The 18,554-nt window shown below is 42.7% G+C and overlaps 1 protein-coding gene across 1 annotated transcript; it reads right to left on the bottom strand.

Moving 5' to 3' along the window:
- Positions 1-14,716: 14,716 nt before the first annotated feature.
- Positions 14,717-16,557, bottom strand: LOC141041549 (indole-3-acetic acid-amido synthetase GH3.8-like). The gene has a single exon (XM_073508048.1). It carries the CDS (start codon positions 16,176-16,178, stop codon positions 15,315-15,317), a length of 864 nt encoding a protein of 287 aa, XP_073364149.1. The 5' UTR covers positions 16,179-16,557; the 3' UTR covers positions 14,717-15,314.
- Between the last annotated feature and the right edge of the window lie 1,997 nt (positions 16,558-18,554).

Raw genomic sequence — 18,554 nt, 5'->3', positions numbered from 1 at the left:
GGCCCACTAGCCAGCTCACAATGCTCTCTTGCATGGATATTCTGAGCGAAAAGGTGTGATTCCTAAAATAGAACTCGAGTAAAAATATTCATCTTGGTTTCTTAGTTATGATCTGCACTAATAGTACTGATGCATATTCTCTCAAAATTTATACGGTTCTCTTCTTTGTCTGATTCCTAATAGAAAACTTGTGCTTGATCTTGATTTCTTGGCTATGACATGCACTATTATTTTTCGTCAGATTCTTCGAGCAACTTCTAATGGAGATGGCATAATAGTTCCAGGATAAAGAAGATGTATGAGCATGGACTTCTAATACTTCTCTATATGTTTGAAATTTTTTGACACTTTCTCAAAAAAGAAAGTAAATCTGTCATTGCTGAGATGTAGTCTAGGAGAAATTATACTTTTCAGTTCTGTAAACCTTGTGAGAGTTTTGCTTGATTTGTAACTAAAATTTGATAGTCTTGTTGTGTTTATTACGCCATTCTGAATGTGGATTAGTCTTGTTCTGATGGATAGGCGCGGGGGCAGCCATCAGAGGAAACCGGGTCGGATGGGGTGGAGAACGACGAGGTCACACGGACGGCTGTAGCAGCACATCAGAGTTAACTTCCTATTTCTCGCTGACAATGGTCTTGCTTTTGCTTAGTACTCCACATCGTGTTATTGCTGCATCTATCTTATTTGTTTACTGAAATTAGTAGTAGTACATCATAGTTGTTGCTGAAAGTATTCCTACGACAGGTCATATTGCCGGGGTTTTGGCAGAGAATGCAACTTGCCTTTTGTTTTTCTTCGATATCCATATTTTTTTGCTGTAACAACAATTCAATACCAAGGTTAGGACTCTTGCAAGTAAATACATGTAGGCTGTAGCAATACATGTAGGCTGTGGCAATATAGGATAAACTAAGGTGGAAGACTTTGTAAGCTCCACGTCGCTGAACCTTTTGGTGACCCTTTCTTTGCTCTGTTTAGACTATTCATATATCCTGAAATTAGCCACTATGATGTACTAAAATGCTGCAGTCGAGCGCTTTCTATACACACCTACCTAACAGTTAAGACTAGCTAAATATCTGTGTGTTGCTACTTAAGATGATGCTGGATGTAGTACGTGCCTTCTTGTTAATTCCATCCGGAAGATGTTGCTCTCAAATTTATATTAAAAGTTAGTTCTGGAAAATTATAAGTGTATTTCAGAATGATCTTCATAAATGTACACTAGTAGAAAGCAGGGCTTTGGTCACAGGGCAGTATTCACATTAGTCCCGGTTCAGTCACGAACCGGGACTAATGTGAGCATTCGTCCCGGTTCGTGCGGCTAAGGCATTAGTCCCGGTTCACCTGGGCCCTTTAGTCCCGGTTGGTGCCACGAACCGGGACTAAAGGGTGCGATGCCCATTAGTCCCGGTTGGTGGCACCAACCGGGACTAAAGGTTACCGGTACTAATGGGCTTTGAGGCATTAGTACCGGTTCATGGCACGAATCGGTACTAAAAGTCCCATTTTCAAACTCTACCCCCCTGGACCGCCTTTTCAGTTTTAGAAAAAACAAAAGAAAATGATGGAAATGTCAAAAAAATAAAATAAAATAAGTTTCCCATGTGATATGTGGTCTAGTTGTTGGGAAAATTTACAAATATGAATTTCGACTTTATTTGCAAAATCTCTCTGGAATTTGTAAAATGGGCATAACTTTTGCATACGAACTCGGATGAAAAAGTTTTTTATATGAAAAATCATCTACTCGAAAAGTTACATCCTGTAGGAGATATGCCCTAGAGGCAATAATAAATGTTATTGATTATCTCCCTGTTCATAATTATGTTTATGTTCCATGCTATAACTGCTGTGGTTCCCGAGCCCGTATATCCATAAAGGCTCTGGGGAGAACCCATATGCACGTGTGGAATAATAAACGATAAAATGTATTCCTAGTCGTGCCTCTAAGACTAGCTCAAGTGTTGCATGATGATTATGTTTTCCCAATCATGGGCATGTCTATGCCAAGCAACTTTGAGGGCACAATGTCAGGAAGGACATTTGTGTTGAATCGACCCGAATTGATGTTATGCTATGAGATACATTCGTCACAAGTTAATGGTTTATAACACAGAGATAGTTAATGTTTGCATAATTCCTTAGACCATGAGAGTATCGAGTTTCTTCATGCTTGCTTCATGAACTTTGGGGTTTGTTAAACGTCATCCGTAACTGGATGGCTATTACGGCGGCTTACGGGTTCATGGGAAAGTATGTTAAGTAACTTGATAGCTCGAGATTGGGATTTGCTCCTCCGACGATGGAGAGATATACTCGGGCCCACTCGGTGTTACGGTGTCCATCATCGTCTGGCCAGACACTTTGTGATTTGATCACGGGGATGCCGGAACACGAAACGAGAAAAGAGAACAAAACCGGTAACAAGGTAACTTGCATAGTGGAGAAAGTGTTGGCCCACGGGGATGCAATAAATCTCACCTCAGGTGTTTGTGATATATCGTGAAGCAACAGGAATAGCTCACCTCAACTGGAGGTTCACTCGAATATTCATTCGTGTGGGTATAGGGATCAATATGGGTGTCCACGGCTCCGATGTTGATCATTGATCGGAAGGGGTTCCAGGTCATGTCTATACTTCACCGAACCTATAGGGTCACACGCTTAAGGGTCATCTATCTGCTGAATACTAGACAGGGAGTCTGAGAGAAAATCATCGAAAAAGTTTCGGACACCGAAAAGTTTCGGACAGCGGAATCATACCGCAGAGAGAGGTCACCGGATGAGTTTCGGTGAAACCGAAAAAGTTGTTTCGGGGTATGACATTAAGTCAAAATGGTTTCGGCACATGCCTGATAATTCTTGGAGGGTGCCAGAATCATTCTGGAAACTAGTTTTCAGAAATAAAAACCAAAAATGTTTCGGAGCTGCCGGTACCGCTTTGGCTGTTTTTCGCAGATGAAATTCACTAAACTGAAATTGTTTCAGAACGAATCCAAAATCATTTTAGTGGGTACTGGAATTATTCTAAGACCCACAGCAATATTTTCGGATTTAGTGGACGCGAAAAATTGTCTTCATGAATAGTGAAAATGCATTCTTGTTTGCTTTTCGCAGATGAAAATCACTAAACCGAAATTATTTCGGAACGCGTTGAAAATTATTTTAGTGGGTACTGGAAATGTTCTGAGCCCACATAAATATTTTCAGTTTGAACGGACGCTGAAAAATGTCGTCATGAATAGTGAAAGTGCTTTTTGCTTGGCTTCTTGGAGAAGCCACCTTGAGGGCCTTTTTGGTATTCCCCCCCTTGGCTTCTTGGAGAAGCCACCCTTGGGCTTGGCCTATAAATAGGGGTGGAGGGGGCTGCCTAAAGGATCATCCCTTCTCACATACAAGTTCCATGCATGATCTGGCTTCTCTCTCCCTCCCAGCGAAATAGTTTCGTAGAGCCGAAAGGCTGTCTGGGTTCCGGTGGGAACTAGTTCTGGACGGCGAAGCCCTGCCGGATAGATGAGACCGTATGTGTGCAACTCTGTAGAGAGATCGTAGTTTCGGTCTTAGTTCGTGAGTGCCTCCCGAAGGGCTGTCCGTGTGACCGTCCGAGTTTCGAAGGTCCTCCCGAAGGGCTGTCCGAGTGACCGTTCGAGTTTCGAAGGTCCTCCCGAAGGGCTGTCCGCGACACCGTCCGAGGGGCTGTTCGACCGCCTCCCGGAGGGCTGTCTGAGAAGCAGATGAGGGTATACATCCTCGCGGTTGGGAGGTTGTAAATCCTAGCTGCGGGGATCTGCACCGCCGATCGTCATCGACTCTACTTCCCGCTGCGCTACGAGTCGGTAACGAAAAAGATCAAACCTTGTATGCAGTCTCCATAGTGGTCCTGGGCTGGTGCGTAGGTCGGAATTTTTTTGTTTTCTGCTGCGTTCCCCTACAGTGGCATCATGAGCCGTGCTATGCGTAGATGGAGGTTGCGATCTAGAATACATAGAGATGTATGGGTATTGCATAATATAATTTTGGAGTGGATGAGATCTATTGCTGAAAATTATTTATGCGGGTGACAGATGAAATCTGTTACCCGACGTTCTTGTTGCTTCCCTAGAATTTGCATTTGCTCAATCTTGAGACAGCATGGTGGAATTTGACAAAGTTCTGGCAATCCGTGATCCTGATTGATCATGGAAGTGCTATCAGTTCTTTGGGTTCTCCCGTAGTCAAAAAAAGATGAAATTCGCAGATGAAAGGGCATTGCAGATATGATCTGCACGGGGGTCATGCGTATGACGAAGTTTAGTATGGGGCTCGGGATTTAATTATCCCGTGTTTCATACACCCCGAGATGTTAATCTAGCAACCTGAATAATCATACTTGATGATAAAATGTTGGTAGCTGCGGTTTAAGTCAAAACCTTAGAAGCCACGTAAAATAAATTTTGCATAAACCGATTAGAGGCGTCTAACTTGGTTTTGCAGGATGTGCATGTGATGTGGTATAGCAGTGCTCATACTAATTCGATTATGTATGAGATGACTATATGATGTAATTTGATTAACATGACCTGCGTGTCATGATTCGGCATGATGGCTGGAGCCATATGATTGCACTTTAATGACCTGCATGTCAACCTTGTTGTAATGCATTATTTTGTTAGCTATAGAGATAGCAATATTATCTGGTGCATCGACAAGGTGGTGACAATCTTCACGAAGGTGAACACCGACGCGAATGCCGAAGACGAAGAAATGAAATACTTCTCCGTCAGAAAGGGCTATACCATATCATGCTATTATGAATTGCCTGAGATGTTTATCCCTTATGATGCACCCTTCTTGATTGCGCGGTAGTCGCTTTTATTAGGGTGATCTCTCACTTAAAATATCAAGTAGTTAGTGTTCTCCCAAGTGTAGCACCGTCACGGCACCTATCTTTTCGGGGTGCGCCATGGATGCATGGGTACGAACGATTAGAGAAGTGTGAGGCTGGTGAGGCCAGACCTCGCAGCAAGATCACTTGGTTGTCTTGACGTTCATGGCAGGATCGTCCTGAGCTCGGAACACACGCATCGAAAGATGAGCAAGAGTCACATAGAGATGTGATCGGCAAGTTGGCCTACCGATTAAAATTCCCGTTATGAGATGATGATTCTATGGCGATGAATTGAAGTCTGGATCTTGTATCACTCAAATTAATTGTGAGAGATATTGATTTGAGTGGGAGCGCACTGTTGAATTAACATGTTTAATTCTCAGTGCAATTAATTATGAACACTGTCTAAGTGTTTCTTGCATAATAGTTGTAGAATAATGGCTCGCATTTCCACCTTCCCTATTAAAATTGAATAGCTGTTAAATATCTGGTTAAAACTTTACGATTGGTAACGTAATATGAGGATTGTCCTCAAAAGTGCCGAGAAGGACTTTGTCCTATCGCATGCTTTCTGTATCCTCCCGCTAATGCTATGGATCATGTGACTCTCGTCCTTCGATCCAAAAGCTAGAATTCTGTTACGGTCAAGTGGAATATGTTTGCTTCCATGAAACCCAAACTTCGAAAGTTGGGATAGTTATATGATATTCATGGAACTAAAAATTATTTTCAGATACAAACAAAGCAATGTTTGTTTGCAAGTATTAGTAAAAGTGTTTACTATGCATTTGACTGTTGGGAAAGGGATCCAGAAGAACGCCTGTCATATAATGAAAGGTGAATAAAACAACAACTTAAAGAGAAAGGAAGTGTCCAAAGGGTGTTAGTATGACTTACACGCCTAGGAAGTCCGGGGCTAATGCCACTCTTAAGTTGGGTGCTTCTTCTGAGAGTAGGAGAAGTACTAAAAGTTAAACTGTTAGAAGTATAAAGGCAAAAGGAAAGAAGAGTGGAATATCCAGCTCATGTATGAATGTCATGCAAGTTTTTGATGTATAGAAGGCTGGTCAAAGATATAGTTCTTGCGAATTATGGTTAAACATGTTAATCACTAATTCTTGGGTATTGTGAGTTCATCACAAAAATGCCCGCTCGATTGCATTCTGTTGCAACTCGATGTAAGAACTACTATGGCCTGAAAGACTAGCTAGAAATGAGGTTAAGGTATACACAGGGAACATAGTAAATGTTACTATACCTTCCATCGGTGTATTGTCGTCTGTATTTATTTTCATAATTCATTTAGAGTTTTACAAACTCTATCCCATTGCATAAGGTATCTTGCAAGAAGGTTGTTCATAAGAGAACTTTTTATGTTCGATGTTATGAATAACACAAGGGCCATACTTTCATTATGAATGAGATGTATGTTATGAATATTGATAATAATACAATACCTCTGGGTTTACTTTCATAATTCATTTTGGAGTTTCATACACTCTAGCCCATTGCACAATGTTTGTTGCAAAAGAGTTGTTCATAAAAACAACAATTGTTGTTAAGTATTATGAATAACATAAGGGCCATACTTCCATCATCGATGGGACGTATGTTATGAATATTGAGGGTAATATGATACATCCATAACAGTGACGCTAAATGTCGCAAGACTAAAAGAATACCACACAAGTGTGGCACTACATTTGGTCACATTGGAGAAACCCGCATGGAAAATTCCATTATGATGGATTTTGAAGTCTTTTTGATTTTGAATCATCTGACACTTGCAACTTTCCTCCGAAAAGTGAAGTGACTAAAATACCGTTCACAGGCCATAAGGAACGAACAACAAACTTATTAGTGATCATACATTTGATGTGTGTAGTCCGATAAGTGTTGTTAGTGGTGGATTTATTTATCTTCAGAAATGACTCAAGTAGATATATGGATATTTACTTGATGAGACGTAAGTCTGGATCTTTTGAAATCATTCGAAAGGTTCTCAAAAATGAAGTAGAAGTTATTGTAACAAGAAAATTATGTTTATGCAATTTGATTGCACAAAGGAATATTTGAGTTACATGTTTAGCGAATGTCTGATGAGTTGTGAAAGGGGTTTCATAACTTGCACCTCCCGGAACACCACTGCAAGTAGAAAGTCCGTGGAGATGTAATCAAACCATTTATGACATGGTAAGGTCAAAGATGACATAAATAAATTTGCCATTATCCCTTTTAAAGTGATGCTTTAGAGACTGCGGCTTTTACACTGAAAAGAGCTACATCGGGTCTGTTGAAATGAAGCCATGGTATGGTACGCCCAACCATCTTATATCTTTTCTTAACATTTGGAATATGGGGCTTGTGTAAAAGGTTACAAACCTATTCCAAATCAGACAAGTGCTACTTTGTAGGTTATACCAAAATGTTGGGTATTCCTCCCTCACTATACCGAGGCAAATAGTTTTGCCACGAAACGGTGTGCTTTTAAAGAGAATGGTTCTTTCAAAAAGGTGAGTGGGAGAATAGTGCAACTCGACGAGATAAACAGTATCTACGTCATCAGATCAAAGGAAAGAGACCTTGGAAGTAATTCCAGAGTTTCCTACTGCGACTGATACGGAAGTCTCTACAATAAAATGTATGAACTTCGGTCGAACTTGCAGCTGAACCACGTAGGCAAGGCTCGTGCAAACCTCTCAGGTGCGCAAACGAGATATTGTTGTTAGACAACATTATACCTACGATACACAAGGAAGCGTTGATGGGCCCTGACTCCGGAATTGGCTAAATGCCAATACAACCCGAGTTAGTTTCCATATAAGTGATTCAAGATTAAAACCTTGATACACCTTTCGGAAGACTTAGAGTCTAACGAATATTTATGGAACTTAAAACTGATACGGATAAAATGTTTTATCCATAAAGCTCGACTTGTTGAAATAACAAGTTCAAGAGTTGACTACGATGAGGTTGTTTTCATCGTAGCGATGCTTAAAGTCGGTTCGGGTTGAACTAGCAATTAATACATATTTCACTCATGAGATATGAAACATGGATGATAAAAGGATTTTCATCTGATGGAAATGAAAGCTAGGACTTGTATATGATACAGTCCAAAGTAATTTGTCGATCCAGAGGATGCTAGTAGGTATGCAAACTTCAGAGTTTCAGCAATGGACAGAAGAGAGCAAAATGGAGTTGGAATCTTCGTGTTTTGATGAAATGGTCAAAGGGGTTTTGACTTCATCAATGGGTAACGAAGATGCTTGTAATTCAAGAAAGTAAGTGGGAGCGTAATAATATTTCTAAAAACCTTATGTGCTTGGCACATTGGTAATTGGAAATAAATTTCTTGACACAAATTAGGACTTCATTTGAAAATAGTTTTTCGATGAAGTGCTTAGGCTAAATAGCCTCAATATTAGGCATGATGATCTATGGAGACAGATTTACCTAATGGGGCTAAGCAATGAATACATATTGAAAAGATGCTAAAACCTTTTAGCATTTAAAACGCCAAGGAGTGATTCTTGCCAAAGTCACATGGAAAGAGTTTTTGCAAGACTCGGTGTCCCAAAACACTGATGAGTAAAATACATGATGCAGATTCCACACACTTTTGTGTTTGGATTAATCATGTATTCCATGGTATGTAAAACAACCAGATATGTCCGATACTCCCAAGGTGTTGCGAGTATGGATACCAAAGTGATCAAATTACTGATCATGGGACAACAGTGAAAGATGTCACAGAGTACTAGAGTAAGTACTGATGGCATGGTTTTCTCGCAAGCAGAGATCATGAAGAGTTCGTTGTAAAATGTTACATCGATACAGTCTTCATCTTTTCTCCATGCGATTTTTGATTTAAATTAAGGGTTTTGTGTAACACACAATGTGGTGGCACAGTTAGTTGGAATTTGTTCAAACTAGTTACTGTGGCGAATTCTATAACAAGGGCTAAGTATGTTGACGCTTTAGAAGCGACAAAGAAGATGTTGAATCATATAGTTCATTCATGAACTTAGTATAGTTCCAAGATGGCTTTTGACAATGGGACACTATTGCAGGTAGTTGCTCCATAACTCAGTCTGAGGAATCCAGGTTCGACCTGTGATTCACATACATACAAAGGCAAGTCCACACAAAATATGAATTTTGTGAAAACGTAAAAACGCGAGGACATGCAAAGATACACACGGAACTGAAGTCGTCAGATCCGTTGGACATCAGGCTATACCACAAGCGAAGCATATTTACACCGGTGTGCCACATGTGTGAAGTGCATTAGCATAAGCTAGATTATTGTCTCTAGTGCAAGTGGGAGTCTGTAGGAGATATGCCCTAGAGGCAATAATAAATGTTATTGATTATCTCCCTGTTCATAATTATGTTTATGTTCCATGCTATAACTGCTGTGGTTCCCGAGCCCGTATATCCATAAAGGCTCTGGGGAGAACCCATATGCACGTGTGGAATAATAAACGGTAAAATGTATTCCTAGTCGTGCCTCTAAGACTAGCTCAAGTGTTGCATGATGATTATGTTTTCCCAATCATGGGCATGTCTATGCCAAGCAACTTTGAGGGCACAATGTCAGGAAGGACATTTGTGTTGAATCGACCCGAATTGATGTTATGCTATGAGATACATTCGTCACAAGTTAATGGTTTATAACACAGAGATAGTTAATGTTTGCATAATTCCTTAGACCATGAGAGTATCGAGTTTCTTCATGCTTGCTTCATGAACTTTGGGGTTTGTTAAACGTCATCCGTAACTGGATGGCTATTACGGCGGCTTACGGGTTCATGGGAAAGTATGTTAAGTAACTTGATAGCTCGAGATTGGGATTTGCTCCTCCGACGATGGAGAGATATACTCGGGCCCATTCGGTGTTACGGTGTCCATCATCGTCTGGCCAGACACTTTGTGATTTGATCACGGGGATGCCGGAACACGAAACGAGAAAAGAGAACAAAACTGGTAACGAGGTAACTTGCATAGTGGAGAAAGTGTTGGCCCACGGGGATGCAATAAATCTCACCTCAGGTGTTTGTGATATATCGTGAAGCAACAGGAATAGCTCACCTCAACTGGAGGTTCACTCGAATATTCATTCGTGTGGGTATAGGGATCAATATGGGTGTCCACGGCTCCGATGTTGATCATTGATCGGAAGGGGTTCCAGGTCATGTCTATACTTCACCGAACCTATAGGGTCACACGCTTAAGGGTCATCTATCTGCTGAATACTAGACAGGGAGTCTGAGAGAAAATCATCGAAAAAGTTTCGGACACCGAAAAGTTTCGGACAGCGGAATCGTACCGCAGAGAGAGGTCACCAGATGAGTTTCAGTGAAACCGAAAAAGTTGTTTCGGGGTATGACATTAAGTCAAAATGGTTTCGGCACATGCCTGATAATTCTTGGCGGGTGCCAGAATCATTCTGGAAACCTTTTGAAATTTTCAGAAATAAAAACCAAAAATGTTTCGGAGCTGCCGGTACCGCTTTGGCTGTTTTTCGCAGATGAAATTCACTAATCTGAAATTGTTTCAGAACGAATCCAAAATCATTTTAGTGGGTACTGGAATTATTCTAAGACCCACAGAAATATTTTCGGATTTAGTGGACGCGAAAAATTGTCTTCATGAATAGTGAAAACGCATTCTTGTTTGCTTTTCGCAGATGAAAATCAATAAACCGAAATTATTTCGGAACGCGTTGAAAATTATTTTAGTGGGTACTGGAAATGTTCTGAGCCCACATAAATATTTTCAGTTCGAACGGACGCTGAAAAATGTCGTCATGAATAGTGAAAGTGCTTTTTGCTTGGCTTCTTGGAGAAGCCACCTTGAGGGCCTTTTTGGTATTTCCCCCGTTGGCTTCTTGGAGAAGCCACCCTTGGGCTTGGCCTATAAATAGGGGTGGAGGGGGCTGCCTAAAGGATCATCCCTTCTCACATACAAGTGCCATGCATGATCTGGCTTCTCTCTCCCTCCCAGCGAAATAGTTTCGTAGAGCCGAAAGGCTGTCTGGGTTCCGGTGGGAACTAGTTCTGGACGGCGAAGCCCTGCCGGATAGATGACACCGTATGTGTGCAACTCTGTAGAGAGATCGTAGTTTCGGTCTTAGTTCGTGAGTGCCTCCCGAAGGGCTGTCCGTGTGACCGTCCGAGTTTCGAAGGTCCTCCCAAAGGGCTGTCCGAGTGACCGTTCGAGTTTCGAAGGTCCTCCCGAAGGGCTGTCCGCGACACCGTCCGGGGGGCTGTTCGACCGCCTCCCGGAGGGCTGTCTGAGAAGCAGATGAGGGTATACATCCTCGCGGTTGGGAGGTTGTAAATCCTAGCTGCGGGGATCTGCACTGCCGATCGTCATCGACTCTACTTCCCGCTGCGCTACGAGTCGGTAACGAAAAAGATCAAACCTTGTATGCAGTCTCCATAGTGGTCCTGGGCTGGTGCGTAGGTCGGAATTTTTTTTGTTTTCTGCTGCGTTCCACTACACATCCGAATTTAACTGGGGGAACCCCGTTAAACATTTTCAAAATCCTCAAAAACCTAACAGAAAAAAGTTACGGGGCTTTTAAGATCTAGAGTGGAAAAAATTGAAAAAATTTCAAACTTACTAGTGGCGCACCATTTGCTAGGTGCGCCACTAGTAACAGAAAAATATAGTTTCAATTTTTTTTGGAAAAAATGTGGTCAAATCTGGTCAAACTGTGGTCAAACAATGGTCAAACTAATTATTCTAGAATATTAGTGTTACTAAATAATTATTTCAGTTATTTTGAATTTTGGTCAAATGTGGTCAAACTGTGGTCAAACAATGGTGAAACAATGGTCAAACTAATTATTCTAGATTATTAGTGTTACTAAATAATTATTTTAGTTATTTTGAATTTTGGTCAAATCTGGTCAAACTGTGGTCAAACAATGGTCAAACTAATTATTCAAGAAATATTAGTGTTACTAAATAATTATTGTTTTTAAAACAATAGTTTCAAACTCAAACAGTGAAATGTGTCACTTCATGCTCAAGCAAAATTCCTGAGGGTTAATAGGATTGACATCTTACTATTGTCAGGAAAACAACAAGTGCAGACTTGGAAACGAGGGAGAATAGAACCTGGAAGTTAAGCATGCTCAGGCTGGGGGAGTGGGAGGATGGGTGACCGTTCGGGAAGTTAGATGATTTGGAATGATGAGGGGTGATTAGAGATAGAGGATAAATTGAGCAGTGATGAGGGGTGATGATTAGAGATTAGAGGTTAAAATAATTCAGGAATTTGACAATAAAAAAATTCAAATTTTTTTCAAAAAAAATCATAAAATTTTCTTTAGTCCCGGTTGGTGTTACCAACCGGGACTAAAGGTGGAGCTCCACGTGCCCGCGGCCTTTAGTCCTGGTTCGTGTAAGAACACCAACCGGGACTAAAGGTGGAGCTTCACGTGGCCGCAGCCTTTAGTCCCGGTTCGTGTAAGAACCGGGACTAAAGGGGAGAGGCATTAGTAACGACCCTTTAGCCCCGGTTCAAAAACCGGGACTAAAGGGCCTTACCAACCAGGCCAAAAGCCCCTTTTTCTACTAGTGGTAGTTGATCATAAAATTGCCTACAGAGTATTTTAAGGGTTCTAAAAAGTATATGTGTTGAATCCAATAACACTAAGTATCTTTAGATTTTTGTCCATGCCGATTGGTGTATGCCTAATTGTTGCATTTTACAATGAGGTGGTGCCACTTGCAAGTATCAGATGTGCCTTGTGTTCAAATAAGCTTTTCCCAAGATGTAAAATACTACAAAGGTCTTAGTGCTACTTCATTATTATTTTATCTATATTCATTATAAATACGTCTCATGCGTTGCAAGCTTAGGTTATTTCCCATCAGATGAGTGCTTCCAATTGTTTCACTGTAACTATATTGGAGACAAACACAATCCAGTAATGTATTTTGTTCCAATAGATCTCAGATGTTGAATGAAGATCAAAAGAGGTAAGATAAATTGAAGGAAAAAGGAGAGACCTGGACCTGTATGCTCTTGCCATGCGCTACTACTTTAGTAATCATACTTCACTAAAAAGGACAAAAATCTATATTCTTCCAAATTAGGTTAATCTTTACTAACTGTTTTCCGGTTCTATTTTTCAGATCATAAATCACTTCTTTGGTTGGAAGGAAGAAACTCCATTGCTGCTTAGGAGTTGGCGGTGAGTAATTTAAAAGGGCATGCATCGGCTTTCATGTAACTGGTAGTCAGTGCTCTAAGTCAAATTTTATTAGAATGGATATCCCTACAAAATTTCCATGTAAATGTACAACACTAGACATGGTATTTTCATATTGACTACCCCATACGAGATATACTAGGGTAGTTGGTGATTGCATGTCCCTTTGTCGGTACGTCGTCGTCCCTACTCATTATTTCTGTCGATACGTATGCACTATTTCATGATCTTCTAATGTTTTGAAGAAGTGGCCAAGTGATAGTTAGGGTAAAATGACCAACATTTGAATTGACGACAATGATAGAGCAAAGATGGATGAATTCCATGGATCTGGAAGGAGGAACGACGGGGAGAAAACCGCTTTTTCTAGATGCAGGGAAGGTACTGAAAGAGACGATGACATAGGGAGTTAAGGACACACTTCTAATTTTGTAAAATATACATTAGGGGTCTCCCCTACTATTTCACGTTAAAAAAGAGACATGATAGAGAAAGAAGTGGGAGAAAGAATTGGAAGTTGCCGTTATATGGATGAATATCCATCATGTTTGACGTACACTTCTGAATTAGAACAATGACCAGTGTATACATTTTTAAGACCCGTAGCAACGCACGGGCATTCAACTAGTACTATTGACAAGGAAGATAAATTCAGGTGATCTTTAAAGCTTGGGTTGTGATTCTAGTCTAACCATTTGGTTTCTTAGAGATAATAATTGACATATCTTGAAAATGCACAAAAGAACAGAATTAAAAAACAAACAATCTAACATATCATAGTAAACATATAGGACACATATTAGTGCACCGCTTTTCAGACGTAGACAACATTGCATGTGTCACAAATTTCCACTTCACCCTTACCCGGATGCAAAACATTTCAAATTCAGTGGTGAATATGGAGAATGTTTGTGCCCTCCATAGTAGGCTCCTCCTCCCTCTATTCCTAAATATATGATCTTTTGTTAGTTTACAGTTTTTTTCTTTTCGCAATGTTCAAATTCTCTTCATATATGGAAACCCTTCCAGTTCTTCTGCCTTACATGCCTAGTACAGAAAAAACACGTTGTTTATTGCTCACTTGTTGGCATGTACTCCCATACCGAAAGCTTTACTAAACGCCAAGAGGCCACATGGCAGCTGACTGTGAGCAGTTCTACGTATAAAATTAGAAATGCAAAATTTTCCTCTGATGATTGGATTGGTTAAACAGCCCGACCTAATAGCAATGTGTTTGGTTACTTGTGTCCATCCACCATACTGTTTCTTGGTTGTTTTGCTGTTTACTTGCATCATTTGAGCCAGACTAGCGTCACAATCATTGTATCTGATATCATCATTCAATAATTAGGATTATAATTGAGTATTTTACGGCTTTATCGTAGCACGTGATGTATTTGAGCACGAGCTCAAATGAGTGCGGCTGAACAGTAACCCCGAAAACAATTTTAAAAAGTTTCAAAAAATTCTGATTTTTTTTGTGTGCAAACATTGACAAAAGTTCTCAATGCTCACAAAATTTCATCACAAAATAACATTCTTGGAAGTCGCAGAAAAAAAACAAAATTGATGCTCCAAAAATGCTATTTCCAAAAACATTTTGGAGTACTGATTTTGTTTTTTTGTCACGACTTGTATGAATGTTATTTTTGGATGAAATTTTGCAAGCAGCGAGAACTTTTGTCAATGTTTACACCCAAAAAAATTCAGAATTTTTTCAAATGTTTTTCATTTTTTTGATTTTACTGTTCATCCCGAGCTCAAATGAGCTCAGGAGCAGAACATGACTTTCGCTTTATCGTATTTATTTAGAGGCATATAGACATGAAAGGAGAGAGGAGCAACCGCACCCGGTGTCGAAAGAACAGAGCAAACAATACAACACAGTGCTAAGCTCACCTAGCTCGAACTGCAGGCAAGGAAGGCGAGGAGACGAGACACATGACACCTAGACCGCGTCACGAACAATGTGAGACACATAGACAGCTGGGTATGAGCAATTCTACGTACAAAGTTGAAATATCAAACAAAGCACGATTTATTAAAGAAGGGAGTGAAAACCACACATCCGATCAACAACAATCTGAGGCACATCGTTCAAGCGAGATACACAATGACGCCTAGGACCAAGGCCAGCTGAAGCCTCTTCATACCCAAGGAAATCAATCATCCCAAGCATTGGCGAGCATGACCCGACGAGCTGTCTCCTTCTAGTCGTTGCGCCGTGCTGGAGTCCAGTGCGGTAAGCCAGGGCTGAAGTGGGCGGACACGACGCACGAGTCGAGCAGGTCAACGACGGGCGGAAGCGCGACGCAGCGGGGCACCTTGTACTGGTTGATGGACGCGCCGCGAGAGATGGCATAGTCCATGAGCTCCTCGAAGGTGCCGGGCCGGACGACCAGGATCTCGAGCGGCCCGACGGACCCATCCGCCACCCGGCTCTGCCTGTAGACCGCGTTCAGGGCCTCCTCCATCTGCAGGCAGCACCCGTCGATGGTCTCCTTGCTCACCGCCTCGTCGCTGGTGGTCAGCAGCTCCCAGTAGATGACGTAGTGCCCCGGGATGCGCTTGGTGCACGCGTGGCTGGTGTACTCCGCCACGAACGCGCCGTGCGGCCGGAGCAGCTCCGAGGCCCGCTCCACGGCGCGCTGCAGCTCGACCTCGTCGGTCTTGTCGGACTCGACGGAGAGCAGCACGTTCTTGCGGCGCACGAACGTGAACCGTGGAGCGGCGTTGTGGTAGCCCGCCACGCGGAGCACGTCGCCGACGCGGTACCGGTTGAGCCCGGCGTAGGTGGTGATCACCACCTCGTACTCCCGCCCAGCCTCCACGCGGGCGAGGTCCACCAGCCGGGCCGCGTCACCTTCAGGCGCCACGACCTCGCCTGTGGTCGCGTCGTCCACGGGGAGGAACTCGAAGTAGGCCATGTTGGGCATGATGGTGTAGGACACGTCGGTCGGGTTGCACAGCGGCTGAAGGTTGATGCCGAAGTAGTACTCGGAGGACGCGTACGAGGTGGACACCAACGGCAGGCCGCCGGCGTAGTATTCCAGGGCCGGGACGTACTGCGCCATGGTGCCAGTTGTAGTTGCAGGATCAGTTCTAACTCTGTCTCACACGAAGAACACGAGTGTTTGCGCTGCGTTCGACCTCTGCAGCCTTTTTTTTTCTTCTTATTCAGTCAAGTGCTTCAGAACAGAAACTACAAGATACTCGGTCCACGAGCAGGCTGATCGGACGTGCCATCCCACGTCCTCCCGATCGCTAGGGTGTGGCCGTCACACGTTTATAATCGTGCCATCCCACGATCCACCTGTGACGGCTCAGCTAAACAAACTAACTGAAAGTCTGAAACTACGCCAAGTCGGGAACAGATTCCACGCTGCATGGCCCTTTATTTTAGCTAAGAAAAAACTAGAGGATAACAAACAGCTCAACGGGATTATTTGCTAACAAATCACCTCCTTAAGCCCGTTGCACGGTCTTCACTTCAACGACACCAAGCATCTTCCTCATCTCAACGAATCTGGTGCGCCCCAATGCCTTGGTTAGAAGATCAGCAAGTTGATCAGTTGTTCCAATGTGCTTCACGCCAGCTCTTCCTTCCTCGACGCACCCCCTGATGAAGTGATACTTAACATCAATATGCTTGCTCCGGTCGTGATGCACCGGATTTTTGCTCAGTGCGATAGCTGACTGGTTATCAACCATAAGGTCGAACATGGCCGGAGCTTGTCCTGTCATTTCCCCGAGCAATCTGCTGAGCCAGACCCCTTGACAAGCGCCGCTCGCTGCTGCCACATACTCCGCCTCGCAGGATGATGTGGTCACTATCTTTTGTTTCTGCGAGCTCCATGTCACAATGTTCTTTCCAAGCATGAACACAACTCCAGAAGTGCTCTTTCTGTCATCTATGTCCCCGGCATGGTCACTATCACTGTAACATGTCAGCACCAAACCCTTTGCACCAGCCCTGTAGCAGCATCCATACCCCTTAGTACCTTGTACGTACCTAAGAATTTGTTTCACTGCCGTCCAATGCTGCTTGCTTGGTGCCTCCATGTACCTGCTCACAATGCCGACGGCACATGCTATATCAGGCCTTGTATTGACCAAGTAACGAAGACTGCCGATCACACTCCTGTACAAAGTGGCATCCACGGCTTCAACTCCATCCCTTTTGCTGAGCTTGAGGCGGTATTCCATTGGAGTTGCACACGGTTTGCATTGCTCCATGCCTGCAACCTCCAAAATCTTCTGAGCATAGCTGCTTTGACAGATCTTGATCTCACCACTTCTCTGCTCAACTTCAATACCCAAGTAGTAGGACAGTAGGCCGAGATCACTCATTTTGAACAGCCGTTGCATCTCCTGCTTGAACTTGTCAATATCATCCTGACTAGTCCCGGTAATCACCAGATCTGTTGGAAATATGCCCTAGAGGCAATAATAAATGGTTATTATTATATTTCTTTGTTCATGGTAATTGTCTATTGTTCATGCTATAATTGTATTGTCCGGAAATCGTAATACATGTGTGAATACATAGACCACAACGTGTCCCTAGTAAGCCTCTAGTTGACTAGCTCGTTGATCAACAGATAGTCATGGTTTCCTAACTATGGACATTGGATGTCATTGATAACGGGATCACATCATTAGGAGAATGATGTGATGGACAAGACCCAATCCTAAGCATAGCATTAAAGATCGTGTAGTTTCGTTTGCTAGAGCTTTTCCAATGTCAAGTATCTTTTCCTTAGACCATGAGATCGTGCAACTCCCGGATACCGTAGGAGTGCTTTGGGTGTGCCAAACGTCACAACGTAACTGGGTGACTATAAAGGTGCACTACGGGTATCTCCGAAAGTGTCTGTTGGGTTGGCACGGATCGAGACTGGAATTTGTCACTCCGTGTGACGGAGAGGTATCTCTGGGCCCACTCGGTAATGCATCATCATAATGAGCTCAATGTGACTAAGGCGTTAGTCACGGGATCATGCATTGCGGTACGAGTAAAGAGACTTGCCGGTAACGAGATTGAACAAGGTATTGGGATACCGACGATCGAATCTCGGGCAAGTAACATACCGATTAACAAAGGGAATTGTATACGGGATTGATTGAATCCTCGACATCGTGGTTCATCCGATGAGATCATCGTGGAACATGTGGGAGCCAACATGGGTATCCAGATCCCGCTGTTGGTTATTGACCGGAGAGGCGTCTCGGTCATGTCTGCATGTCTCCCGAACCCGTAGGGTCTACACACTTAAGGTTCGGTGACGCTAGGGTTGTAGAGATATGTGTATGCGGAAACCCGAAAGTTGTTCGGAGTCCCGGATGAGATCCCGGACATCACGAGAGGTTCCGGAATGGTCCGGAGGTGAAGAATTATATATAGGAAGTTAAGTTTCGGCCACCGGGAAAGTTTCGGGTGTTACCGGTAT

Source organism: Aegilops tauschii, chromosome 2, assembly GCF_002575655.3.
Source record: "Aegilops tauschii subsp. strangulata cultivar AL8/78 chromosome 2, Aet v6.0, whole genome shotgun sequence".
Taxonomy (NCBI): domain Eukaryota; kingdom Viridiplantae; phylum Streptophyta; class Magnoliopsida; order Poales; family Poaceae; genus Aegilops; species Aegilops tauschii.
This window is presented reverse-complemented; position numbering and strand designations above follow the sequence as displayed.